The sequence below is a fragment of the Protopterus annectens genome, chromosome 16.part0 (genome assembly GCF_019279795.1).
Source record: "Protopterus annectens isolate FY-2018-M chromosome 16.part0, PAN1.0, whole genome shotgun sequence".
NCBI classification, from domain to species: Eukaryota; Metazoa; Chordata; order Ceratodontiformes; family Protopteridae; genus Protopterus; species Protopterus annectens.
The window spans coordinates 656,383,343-656,396,881 of NC_056750.1; the positions used below are offsets into that span (position 1 = coordinate 656,383,343).

The following is a 13,539-nucleotide window of genomic DNA, read 5'->3' on the forward strand; positions in this document are numbered from 1 at the left end:
AAAGACTTGCCAAGACCCCCGTATTTAAGATGTTCATCGTGTTACCCTGCTGCAGTCATTACACTTGGGTTATCCTGTCGTCAGGCGGTCCCGCAGTTGGCTGGATTTCCAAAGTCTTGGTCCGACGTCGGTTGCTGTCGCCTCATTCCTGACGTCAGTGCGCCAGGGATACATATATTGCAACCGACGCCATTTTCTTCAGTCTTTCTTACCGTGCGGTGCCCGAAGCAGAAGCAGTTCGCAAGTGCCGGTCGGCCGACTCCTGAGATTTCTGAATTTGAATTTCAGACCGAAGTCTTCTATAAAGCTAAGTACCCCATTGGGGAAACTTTTCTTGCCTCAGACCGATGTCAGAAAAAGTTAACAATTGTATTTCTTGTGGGAAGCAAATACCTCATAAGGATTTTCATTCTTATTGCATACCTTGCCTAGGCCCTGATCACGACGTCACTTCTTGTCGTTTTTGTGCTAGATTTAATAAACGTACTATTAAAAGATGATTTGATTTCGCACGACACTTTTTTGGCAGAAAATTTAATTATAACATGCCGTCGGAGCTACCGACTACCGGCGTGTACAAAAAGCGCAGGGATAAGGATCGACAGCCCAGGCCTAAGCCCAATTCCGAGGCCTCGGTTGATCCGGTCTCCGGTTCTCCGGTTATCATTGAGGCTCCGACGCAGCCTCTGACTACCGCAGTTCAAGAAACCGAGACCGCTACAGATATTTTGATGAAATGTACTAGGCCAACGCAGCCTTTTACTTCAGGCCCTACCGACGATTTACCTCCCAAGAACGTCGGTGCTTCTGAAACTCCATCAGTTTCTGAAGGCATTTTCAAACCGACGACTCTTACAGTCAAAACGTTTTCCAAGTCGAAGACTCCTACACCGTAAAAGGCTTCACTTCAGTCTCCTGTTCAAGGCCCTATGCCTAAGAAACAGATGCTCAAGATGGCTGAAGATTTGATTTCTCTTATCAGGGGTTCTCAGCCTCCTCCTGACAAAAGGCCAAGACAAGAGGAAGAATCTACTTCCTCTGAACAACTGTATTTCTTCGGATTCCTCTGAGGACCAAGATTATTCCTTCTCTCTTTATGAAGATTCTGATGCTGAGGACTCTATTCCCTCAGCTTCCCCTCCAGAAGATTACTCTTTTGCGGAAACTTTACACACTATGAGGGAACATTTTCACTGGGAAGGTCAGGATTACTCTGATTCCAAGAAAAGGCTCAAAGAGTTTCTTTTACTCCCCCAACACAGACCTCTAGCCATCCCTCCTGTTTTGGACATTGTGGATGATGTCTGTTTAGAATCCAGTTTCAACCCTGACTCTCTGCCTCCTGCCCTGGCCAAGCCTGACAGATACAACAGAGTACCTGATTCCCACAAATTTCTTTACAAAAGCCCAGTAGCTGACCCAGAAACTATCTCCCAGGGTCCCAAGGGGGCTAAGGCTTCCATGGCTAAAAATCCAGTACCTTCTGAAAGGGATTCAAGAGCACTAGACAGATGGGGGAAAAAGGTTTACACCTCAGCCACTTTAGCTATGAGAGCTCTAAACTGTCATTTTCACATGCTTAAGTATCAGCAATTTCTGATCTCTCAGTTAAAACAAAAGATAACCACCCTCCCTCAACAATCTGAATTGAAAGAAGTACAGGATTTGTTGCACGCCACCGAGCAGGTGGGCAAACATACCTTGCAATGTGGGTTTGATTCTTTAGAGGCCACCTGGAGAGCAGCTGTCACTGGATCAGTTATACGTAAGCGTGCCTGGTTAAAGGAACAAAGTCTGCCTGATCATGTTAAAGCAAAACTACTAGATGCTCCCTTACAGCAGGATGTTCTTTTTGGTGTTAAAGCAGAAGAAGTTTTAAAGAAAATGGAAGATAAGGCAAAATCAATGCAGACCGTCAAAGATTTCCTACAAGTACAACCCCCTCGCTTCAGCAGAAACTGGCCAACAAAAAATTGGTCCTTTCCAGCCACTGACAGGCCTCAGAGGGGTAAATACAGGTGCCCAAGGGGCAGAGGACAACCACAAGCTCAGTATAAACCTCGCCAATGGGGCACTCCAACCCAGAAGGGAGGAGAAGACAGGTCTCAACCCACCAGAAGGCAAACTCAATGACTTGCACCTCAGCTGGCCAAACAAAGCTCTTTTGTCAGCCCCCCTGGGGGGAAAACTAGCACTATTTGCAGACAACTGGCACATGGTCACAAAGGACAAATGGGTACTAGACATAATTTTACGAGGATACAGATTCCACTTTCACACCTTGCCAATAAAAAAAGGAATGCCAAACCTGCCACAAAATCAAAGGGCAGAGGCTCAAAAACAAATTACAGCTCTCATGAACATGAGAGCCATTCAGCGGGTACCAACTCAAGAGCAAGGCCAAGGATTTTACTCAAGACTCTTCCTAGTACCCAGAAAAGAAAATGCTTGGAGACCAATTCTGGACTTTTCAATTCTAAACACTTACTTACAAGTTCCCAAATTCAGGATGCTAACACTACAGCAGCTACTTCCCATGTTGGGCAAGGAAGCATGGCTGGTAACATTGGACCTCAAGGAGGCATACCTGCATGTCCCTATCAGACAAAGTTGCAGAAGATACCTCCATTTCATTGCAGGTTCAACCCATTGTCAATTCTCTGCACTGCCCTTTGGCTTATCTACTGCGCCCAGAGTATTCACAAAATGCCTGGCACCAGTAATTGCATTCTGCAGACAAAGAGGAATTCAAATATATCCATACCTGGACGACTGCCTCATCCAAGCAGAAAGAAAAGGCATTCTCTTACAACATCTGTCTTTTGTGAAGCATCTACTGAATTGTCTGGGGTACACAGTAAACGAAAAGAAGTCAAAACTAGTGCCCTCACAAAAAATGACATTCCTGAGTGTCAGCTTGGACACAAAGGTCCAGAAGGCTTATCTTACACCAGACAAGCAGTTACAACTTACTCAATATTTCAAGACAATGGCAACAAAGACCCAATTAACTGCAAGAAAAATTCTGCAGGCTTTGGGCTTCATGGCATCTTGCATTCTGATAATGCCATTTGCAAAACTGCATATGAGGAAATTACAGTGGTACCTAAAAAGCGTATGGTCTCAACACAGCCACAGCTTGGACACAGTGATATCTCTCATTCCCTGCCTTCAACAGGAATTTCTATGGTGGGCACAGGCATGTCACCTCAACAAGGGTCAGCCTTTCACCTTGCCCCCACCCAGGCAAACTATCACAACAGATGCTTCAGACTATGCCTGGGGGGCACACATGGCAGGGCAATGCATTCAAGGCCTATGGACTGCAGAACAAAGAAAACTGCACATAAACCAAAAAGAGATGCTAGCTGTACAGAAAGCTCTGACAGCCTTCAAGGATCTACTACAGCCTGGACAACTTGCAATAAAGACGGGCAACACCACAGTAATGTGGTACATAAACAAACAAGGGGGCACACATTCCTACCTTCTTTGCAGGCAAGCAATAATCTTATTGAACACAGCTCTGGCCTACCAAGTCCAGTTACAAGCTCAATTCCTGCCAGGACAGAAAAACACATTGGCAGATGACCTAAGCAGAAACATCAAAGATCCCCACGAGTGGAAGCTAGACCCACAAATATTTACAATGATAACTCAAAGATGGGGGCTACCAAATATAGACCTGTTTGCCAGTCCTCAAAACTACCAGCTGACAAAATTTTGTACAAGGACATTCCACCATCAAGCTTGGAAAGTGGACGCTCTCTCCTTCAGTTGGAAAAACCTGACAGCATATGCCTTTCCTCCATTACCTCTTCTCACAAAGGTTCTTTTGAAGGTCAAAAAGGAGAAACATCGAATGATTCTTATAGCCCCAGAATGGCCACGCCAGCACTGGTACCCGCTATTGAAGAATATGGCTCACAGCCCACCATGGATATTGCCTCAAATACCTAATTTGCTCACGCAGCAAGACAAGCAGATTCTACACAGCCAGATCAAAACCTTAAACCTGGCTGCATGGTAAATCATTTAAGCATCCAACCAGCCCCTCTTTCACAAGCAGTACTGGATGTTATTCTAGAAGCCAGGAGGCCAAGCACCAGGAAGGCTTACTCGGACAAATGGAAAAGGTTTTCTGCTTGGAACCAAGCTAAAGGCCAAGACACAACTCAGTCTCATATGCCTCACATTCTGCAGTATTTAGCTGAGATGTTACATAAAGGACTTTCCTTCTCCTCAATTAAAATCCATGCTTCAGCTATTTCAGCTCACTACGACATGAATTCACCTTTATTTTCAAATCCTCTCCTAAGGCAGTTCCTCAGAGGGGCAAAAAACATTAGGCCACCTAGAAGAGCTCCTACACCAACATGGGACCTCAACTTTGTTCTAGAAAAACTAACGCTATCTCCCTTTGAACCAGCTTTTTCTGCAGACCTTCAGTTCCTATCTTGGAAGACTGCCCTGCTCCTGGCAATAACTTCTGCTAGGAGAGTTTCAGAATTGCAGGCACTTATGGCAGTGGAACCTTTCCTCATTTTTCATCAAGACAGAGTTTCTCTATGAACTAATCCTTCCTTCATGCCTAATGTGGTTTCCAGTGTAGCTCTAAATCAAACCATCCACCTACCCACTTTCTACCCCAATCCACAGAACAAAGGTGAGAGACTCCTGCATTCCTTGGACATTCACAGGCAGCTTCGTTACTACTTGGATAAAACTAAGGCTTTCAGAAAAACTGACCAGCTCTTTGTTTCCTATGCTACAGCTTCTCAAGGGAGGGCCATATCCAAGCAAACCATTTCTAAATGGATAGGCCATTGCATACGATTCTGCTATACCCATCATGGGAAACCAGTTCCTCCTACCATTAGATCCCACTCTACCAGGGCAACAGCTACCTCTACAGCCTTTCTCAGGGGGGTTCCTACCAAGGAAATCTTAGAAGCTGCAACTTGGAGTTCTGTGCACACCTTCACCAAACACTATCACTTACCTCTTTATTCTAAGTCCAGGGCAGGCTTCGCCACTGCAGTTCTGCAGGGCCTCATTGCCTCCACTAACCCTCTATGATGCCTCCACCCTACCTTAGCTTTGGGACTCAACCCAAGTGTAATGACTGCAGCAGGGTAACACGATGAACATAGTACAGTTTTGTACCTACCATAAATGTAGATGTTCGAGTGTTCACCCTGCTGCAGTCCAGGTTACCCTCCCTCCAACCCCTCTGATTTACTGGCTAAATCTTTGCTAGGCCTTACTGATGTATTTGTTTTTAGCTGAAGGGATTTTGTGTTTGTACAGTGTTCCCACCTTTTGGTACTAATTTGGATCACCTTTTTGGGGGCACCTGACATCGGGGGCAAGAAAAACTGAAGAAAATGGCATCTGTTGCAATATATTTACCCCTGACGCACTGACATCAGGGATGAGGCGACAGCAACCGACGTCGGACCAAGACTTTGGAAATCCGGCCGACTGCGGGACCGCCTGACGACAGGATAACCCAAGTGTAATGACTGCAGCAGGGTGAACACTCGAACATCTACATTTATGGTAGGTACAAAACTGTACTTTCTCTGACTACATACTACACAACTCTCTTTATGTTTTAACATGCAGTATATATTATGACATGCCTTGTACATATAAGGTTAAGAACATAAATAGTTTTGCGTACAGTTTTTATTTTTCTTTTAGTGTCCTTCTAAACATTAACTACATAACGTGGTGTATGTGCTTTACAGCCACCTACAAGTTTAACAAAGTCAACAAAAAGTCCAGTCTTTATCATCTACTTTTTTTTGCAAAGCCATATTTTACAAATGTGATTGATGCTAATCTGACATGTATTTACTAATTTCATTGTTGCTTATCTTTTTCCTGTTCATCTTCATCTCCTATCTTTTTCCTGTTCATTTTCATCTCCCAACACCAGACTCTGGTTCAAGTCCAGAATACTCTCCCAAGCATTTTCCTTTGGAACATTGGAAAAGGTTTCACTGGCAAAGCCTCTCTATGAGCTTTATTGACAGAGAAGCAGAGTCCCATTCTGTTTGATGGTTCATATTTTGTTGGATAAACTTTTGTATTTCCTCCTTGGCCTGTTCTGCATCAAAAATGTCTTTGATCCTCTAGGAAAAAAGTATTCTGAGGATGACTGGATGCTGCAACTTGAATTTCACACCTGAATCTTGACATAATTTTGCTTCTTTTCTGTCTAGTATACAATGAATAGTAATTTCCCACAGGTATTCTACTGTCTCCAGTTTTTAATACTTTGCTCTTCTGCAACATTTTTCCAAGTTGAACACTTTCTGCTGGTGTGATTGCATCTTTACTAATGCATGTTCTGGCTGGTTTCTTTTGGTCAAGTTTGTTGCATACACTGTGTGCCCTTTCAATGAACCAGTCTTGTTATGGAACACAAGCCTAGTTGCTTATTTGTGATTTTATAAAATTAATAGTCTTTTCCTTCCAGTTTCTCTGGTACAGCAGAAAATGTCAGGTTTTCCCTGTGTGCCCTGTCCTCTAATTCTACCATTTTTTTGAAACTGTTATTCTTGAAAAGTATTGTACATAGCCAGCCTTTTCTTCATTTCGACCTCTAATTTTTGCAGTTTTATCAGCTCATATGCATAGCTAGCTAAAGCTGCTTCTATTTTATCAAGCCTTTTGTTATTTGAGTTGATGTGCTCCTTCAGTGTTTAATTTATTTTAATCTGCTCTTAGTACATTTATTTTTTTCTGCAAATTATTAGATGCTATCTCTTGCACCAAAGCTGAAGCTTGAACTGCTTTTTACCTAACAGCTACAGGATTCTTCTCGGTTAGTGTTTTCTCTTGACCTTGTCTAGTCAGTTTTCTTTCAGGTTCTCTGAATTTCATCTTTGCTAGCATCCAGGCAGTATACTTACTAGCCAGTAACTGGATTTTACTCAAGCTGTGAGAGATGAAATTAAGCTGTTGATCAGTATGCAGCCATTTTGGAAGATGTAATAAATAATTACTGACCATGGGATGGGTAAGGCCAAATGAACATCAAATGGAATAGGACAAAGTATGTACCAAATGGGAAATTGTCTTAATTTAAGTGTCCCACAAGGGTAGCTAGCCTAGTACCTATCTGAGTGTATTAAGAGTTGTTCAGAGCCTGCACTGTCTGATGTCCTCACCGCATCTTTTGAAGGGACAGCAGCTTACTGTTAAAAGAATAAAATAAGTTTTGAGAGAACTGTAGTCTAAAAATTGGAAATAAATGCAGGAGAGAAAATGATGTATTGAAACTGAATGTCTTTCTCCCCAGAAGCTTTAACTTAAGAACGTACTAAGCATAAATTCACAAAGTTGTTTTTCTTTCATAAGGCTAGTCAGTAAATTATTTTAGAGAGATATTTTTTAAGTTCAGGATTAATTGAGTATATGCATGTTGTTTTTCTACACCTGGAAGATGAAAACAGATTACAGTTAAAGAGTAGGTAATGCGTTTATGTGCAAGCTGTGGCTAAATATGCCTCAGCATGAGTACCACTCTTTTTAAGGTAAATGCCAGTGAAAGTAGCCATCTCAGAGAAATCATAACTTCGATGTTTTTCTTCTTTCTGTTATATGTAGTTCTTTTTCATTGTTTTTAATTGGTTTTGTTGAGGTGTATAGTGAATTGAACTGTTTAGAAAATGTGATATGACCTTGAAAAAGTAAAGGTCATGTTAGTCAAGTGATAGAAAAAATGTATAAGCTGCCAGTAGGAGCAATATATGTACCAGAAGTTACATACATTTAGAATGGCTGATTTGCCAGCTTTAACATGGAATGCAATTGGTCTTACAGGTGGAGGGAAAAGGGTACTGTTGCAGGAAATGCATGCGAATTGAAATGAACATGTATGTTTGTTGAAAAGTGGATGTTTGGCAGAGTATCCAGGACAAAGGAAAAGGGATGGTGTTATGTTGCTAGGAAGTGGTGTTCTAGGTGTGGCAGAATAGGGGAAAAAGACAATAGTGGAAGATTTTGTAGCAGCGACTGACATGGAAAACAACCTTGGCATGCATCTATATTCCTCTAAAACTGAAGTTATAGAACTTAAAATGATTATGGAAGAAATAATCATCTTCCAGAAGGGCATTTTATTAATAGGTTATAACTGGAATTTAGTTTGTAGAACTAAAAATGTGCCAGGGGACCATCGAAATTAAACTATAAATAAAGAATGTAGATTGTTTTTGAAGACTTATATGAAAGTATTTGGTATGAAGGATGTTATTTCAGAAGTAGCAGTTCAGATTGAATTTGTATATTATGCTGCAAGATTTAATAACTGGCTTAGACTGGACTGCAACTCTATACCACAGGCGTATGTGCATTTGGTTGAAAGTATTGAGACCTATCCAATAATGATGTCTAACTATGCACCTATAAGTTTTAAGATAAAGATGAAAGAAACTGAAATAAAAGAAAAGTATTGGCATTTTCCTGCACATTTATAAAAAAGGAAAAAAAATGCAGAATGTTTGATGAAAAGCTATTTGGATAGATATAAATCATTCTAGAGAGACTGGCTGGGGCTTGAGATAAAATAAAGCTGGATTTTAAAAGTATAATGAAGTTAAGAGAGAAAGCTATATGGGAAAAGGTAACACAAACTATTTAGAAGGATTGGCAAAAGTTAAAATGTTGCAGATGAAGGGGACACTTGCGGACTAAGAAGAGGAACAGTTAATGAGTGCTTTGGGCAAAATAAGGGAGCATTTGGACAAAATGCACGAGTTTTGGAAAATTACAGTTAAACAATTTTTGACAGTATCGAAAAGCACATATTTTTAGCACAAGGACTTAGGCAACAGAAAACTTAAATGAGCTGTGGTAAGACTTGTGTTATGACCACTAGGACAAAAATATTAACTAGGAGTTTTGAAGAGTTACTTGGGATATGTTGTCAATTTTATGAAAATGTATATAGGGCAAGGAGTTTGGAAGTGTATTTTAAAATATTAGAAAGCTCAACAGTTAAGTCATGATGGATAAAGGGCAAGTAAGAAATGTGATGTATAACTAAGCAACAGGAAAGTCTCTGGGAATGGATGGAATTTCCATAGAAATCTGGAAATTAGAAGGAAGGAGGCTGTTGAGGATTTGGAAATTAGCATTTAATAATATTTTGAAAGGGAAAGGGAGTATGCATACTTCATGGAAATTGGCAAAGATAGTAGTAATATAACAGAATCACAAGTTCCTGAAGACCTTCCCTCACAGACCAAATTTGATTCTAAATCACGGTTTCATCTCTATATTAGCAAGAGATTGGCAAAAATGTTAACAAAGCTGATATGTCAGTGTAATTTTGTGTAAGAGAAACAAGCATTTGATATATTAACAGAATGATGAGTTAGTGGGATTTGGGATTAGGAATGTAAAGAAAAAAATCTGATAGTATTTATTAGCGTAGATGCAGAGAATGCATTTGATAAAGTTTGCTGGGAATTCATGAGAAAATCAATGTTAGATTTTTCTTTCCCAAAGTGTAATAAGGTTTTGTAAGGAGACTGTATGACTTGATCAGAGACAAAAGTAAAAATGTGAGGAGTCTTTAATGACAGATTGAATTTGAGTAGAGGAACCAAGCAAGGATGCCCTATTTTCCTTTTTTATTTGCTTAGAACATTTAGCTAAAAACTTAAGGGGCTTACAAATTCAGAGACACAGTTGGTGTGGTGGTTGTTGTTGTTGTGTCTTTCGGCTTTTCCCGGTTTGGGGTCGCCACAGCGGAACTCCAGGCCGCTAATGATTGGCAGTAGATTTTACGTGCCGTGTTGCCGGCCCGGAAGCACAACATTCAACGAAGGTACGCCCATTCACGCATGTCTCCACACAGAAGATGCTCTAGCTGAGAATCGAACAGGACAACGTCTTATTGTGAGGCGACAACGCTACCGCAGCACCACTAATCAAGAAAAAATAGCTTTGGTTGTGCATGATATTTATTGCACTTGACAGATGTTGATATTTTAAGATACTTTGTTATTTTCAGGGTATAAAATAAATTAAGGTAAAACAAAGGGTATAATAGTATGTTATTTGCTTACACATGTTTTTGTTCAGTAATATTTGTGGGGATCTGAAAAGATGAAACATTTAGGTATGTTGAAAGAGAATGGAAACTAATGGACATGAACAGTAACATACAGGCAGTGAAAATGCTTTTAGTTTTTGTTCCTATGCATAGGTCAGGCATATATTTATCTGTCAGAAGAATGTTTTGGATAATGATTAATATAGAGTTATTTGGGAATGGAGAAGGGCAAGATTAAAATGGAATAAAGCAAAACCAAAATTGATCAGTTGGATAAATGTACACAGTAGTAAACACAAACAGTGATGAATTTCAAAAATATCTGCAGCTCCAGCACAAACACAGGGGTTAGCAACAAAAACGAGCACACTTGATGAAAGATAAAAGTTTTTAATGACAACCTAAAAACACTGTCGTAAAAAAGCTTTTAGGTTAGGTGAACATATTACATTAGTTAAGAATTTTTTTTTTTAAGTTGGTGTCTAAGTTTAGAGTAATCAAAATATAATAAAGCCTCATTAAGTTTTTTGTTATTAGCAGACAAAAAAGGAATTGCATGAAAGTGCAAATTAAAGATTAAAACAGGTATAAATAAAGTACTGAGTATTGTATATAGGAAGTAAATGATATAGACTTGGAGTCATTAAAAGATGAAGGAAGTAATTTTCATAGGCATTAATTTTGCATTTGAGGGTGATGTATACAAAATAGTGCTCAAATAGATGACTAAAATAAATAGGTTGGTGGGAACTGAAAAGTGTAGGAGTATGCTCTAATGCACAAGAGTAGAGGAATAGAGTTATGATAGAAGCTGTATGTACAATGCATGTATACAGTAATGAAAAGCATTATTGTGATCATTTTTCAGTGTTATTTTAATATCTCAGTTCATACCACAAATTAACATTGTGATGAGTAATTATATGTGTTTATAGAAAAAAGTACATTTAAATAAGTTTATTGCAGTATCTACTTCTGTGTTGTAGTTATTTGTGTAGTTTACATTCTACTTGTATTTTAGTAAAGTTGTCAAAAGCAGCCTCAAGGAATCAAACTTGGGTAAGATGTACAATTTTATAAATACTTGCATGTAGAGATCGTTTTTTGCCAATGTAGTTGTCAAAAAGCATGTTAATTTAATAAATTTAAGGGTGAGCTTCTGTTATTGTAATGCATTAATATTTCAAGCAGTGACTGACTCATTTTTTTTTTATATTTTAATTTAGTTCCCACATGCCAAAAACGATTTAAAGATGCTCAGGGAGGAGGCTTAACAAAGAAACTGAAACAAGGCCACAAGTGTTCAGGAGTCCTTAGCAGGATCAAGTCTGGTATAACATTTTGTACTGTTTGTGGTTTCTTCAAACACAGTGTAATACATGTGCAAGAGGAAGTAAATGTAACTGATAGTAGTGCTGTTTTCTTTGTTTTTGCATTAGAGATTTTTTTAAGGAGTTCCCAGTTGCACGTGCCTTATAAACAAGTACTTCTGAACATTTTTCCTTTTTAATTATTGTAGCACTGTTGAGTGACTTCAGTAAAAATGTTTGGTTTTGTTTACCACAGAGTTTATTTATTGTTCATTGACCAAGTTGGTTGCAGTAGGCCTGTAGTCTATTTTAGGGCAGAACTGAAGTGACATTTATATGTAAAAGAAGAAATTTGACCAAGATGCCAAGAAAATTGTCCTATTCTATTTTCAGCAATAAAGGGATCATGGTTGAACCCTGAAAAGGATATTTTATGTTAAAAAGGTAAATTGAGGGGTTTGGGACAACACATCCAGTGATTAATTGAACAACACTTAATGTTATATACTGACACTTAACTCACAAAGATAAGCAGATTATTTTAGGAATAATCTTTTTTACGTATTAAGATGTATGGAAAATCATAAGGAATTGGAAAGAAAACCAACTGTTTAAAGATTTAGTTGCAAATTCATTTAAGAAGAAATTTAAGATGTGAAAAATCATTCTGACCTATAAATTTAATCATTGTAAAACATGTTGTAGAAAAATATGCCATGTTTTTCTATATTGCTGGAGTAAAAAGTAGTAAATGAAAGATGTTGTGTTTATTAAGGAAAAGAAAATGGTGGAAAAGGAAGGCATTTGGGCTGATTTCATGCAGATATATCCTATAAAAGACTTTCAGTAAAAAGAGATGATGTAAGGATGTTTAGTACAATGGGAGTATTTAAAGGATATGGCACAACAACACCTTGCAGTATATTGTTGGCAGATGCAGTCATAAGGTCAAAAGGTAGAAAATTAAAGGAGCTTAATATAGAAATAGTTTACTATAGTTGCTGTGTGGGTTTGCAGGAAGAAGGAGTGTTGGAAGTAGATACAATTATTAATCTTTTTTATGGAGTACACTGTACACTTCTGTACAGTTTGATCTAAATATGTCAGGGGCACTTTTCTGAGACCAGAAACCCATTAAAATACATTGCTTTATTGTGGATAAGTCTAATACCAAAAATGAGTGTGGTGCTGCAACCTGTAGTAAAGCCTGCAATGCAGTAAAGTTTTTATTGTTGTATTCATTCATTCTTCATTTACCCAGTTTATCTTAGTTAGTGCTGATATTGGGATAAACTGTCTGAAAATCAAATAATGAGAAATGTGATACCCTGTTCACTTCCTCCCATTCACAGGTCTGTTAATATGTAAGGTTAGTATTCCTTTTCTTCTCTTTATAATTACAATGATCAGGGTGGGGCTTTTTGTTTGGCAAGGTGTAAATAGCAGCAAACTGAAATAGATGGCTGTGGCCTTTAATGGTATAGTGAGCAGGCTAGAGCAGACCTCCCAACCGCCCCGAATTACTCAGTTTTTACCGAGTTTTGGTGTCCATATAATGGGGTGTCACGATTCCTGAGTGGCACCCCTTCATTTCCGATTTTTTATAGGTATTTTCAATTTCTGCGCTTTTGGAGTTGACGTCATTACATGCGCGATGACGTCAGCACTGTTAGCCACATCAGCCAGTCGGAATTGAGATCTAGTGCATTCCCGGCTGGCTGGCTGTTTGAAATCCAGCTTGCCAGCAACTAGAGTGTGAGCGGGTATGCTTTTTAGTTTACTTAAGCCGAGTAGAATTATACCAACAAATGCAAGTTTGGCCGAGTGGATTATTTTATTTTTCCTGCTGCTTACGATGAACACTCTGGTCTTCTACTGCACAGCTGGCATCTTTCTAAGGTACTGTGCTACTACTTCAAGTGTGTGCAGATTGTTGTGTTAAGTAAGTGATGCTTACAGAATGGGTTTGCTGGATGTGGCTATTTTTGTATAAGCTTTAACTGAGCAAGTTAGCTTGTAATATATACATTAGGCTTACTGAAAAAAGAAATCTGTCATTTTCAGAAGTACTCAAGTTAGTTTTTTAAACTTTACTTTGCCAAGGGACTTTGTCAGAAGTTTGTCAATAATGGAGAGGACAAGTTATTGTGAATA

The 13,539-nt window shown here is 39.1% G+C and overlaps 1 protein-coding gene across 1 annotated transcript in view; it reads left to right on the forward strand.

The window, feature by feature from the left end:
* ARID4B (AT-rich interaction domain 4B) overlaps positions 1-13,539 on the forward strand; it is a 2,517,944-nt gene that overhangs the window by 2,277,846 nt on the left and 226,559 nt on the right. The window contains exon 18 of the mRNA XM_044058160.1: positions 11,302-11,406. Coding sequence (XP_043914095.1) covers positions 11,302-11,406 — 105 coding nt within the window. The remainder of the gene's footprint in view (positions 1-11,301; positions 11,407-13,539) is intronic.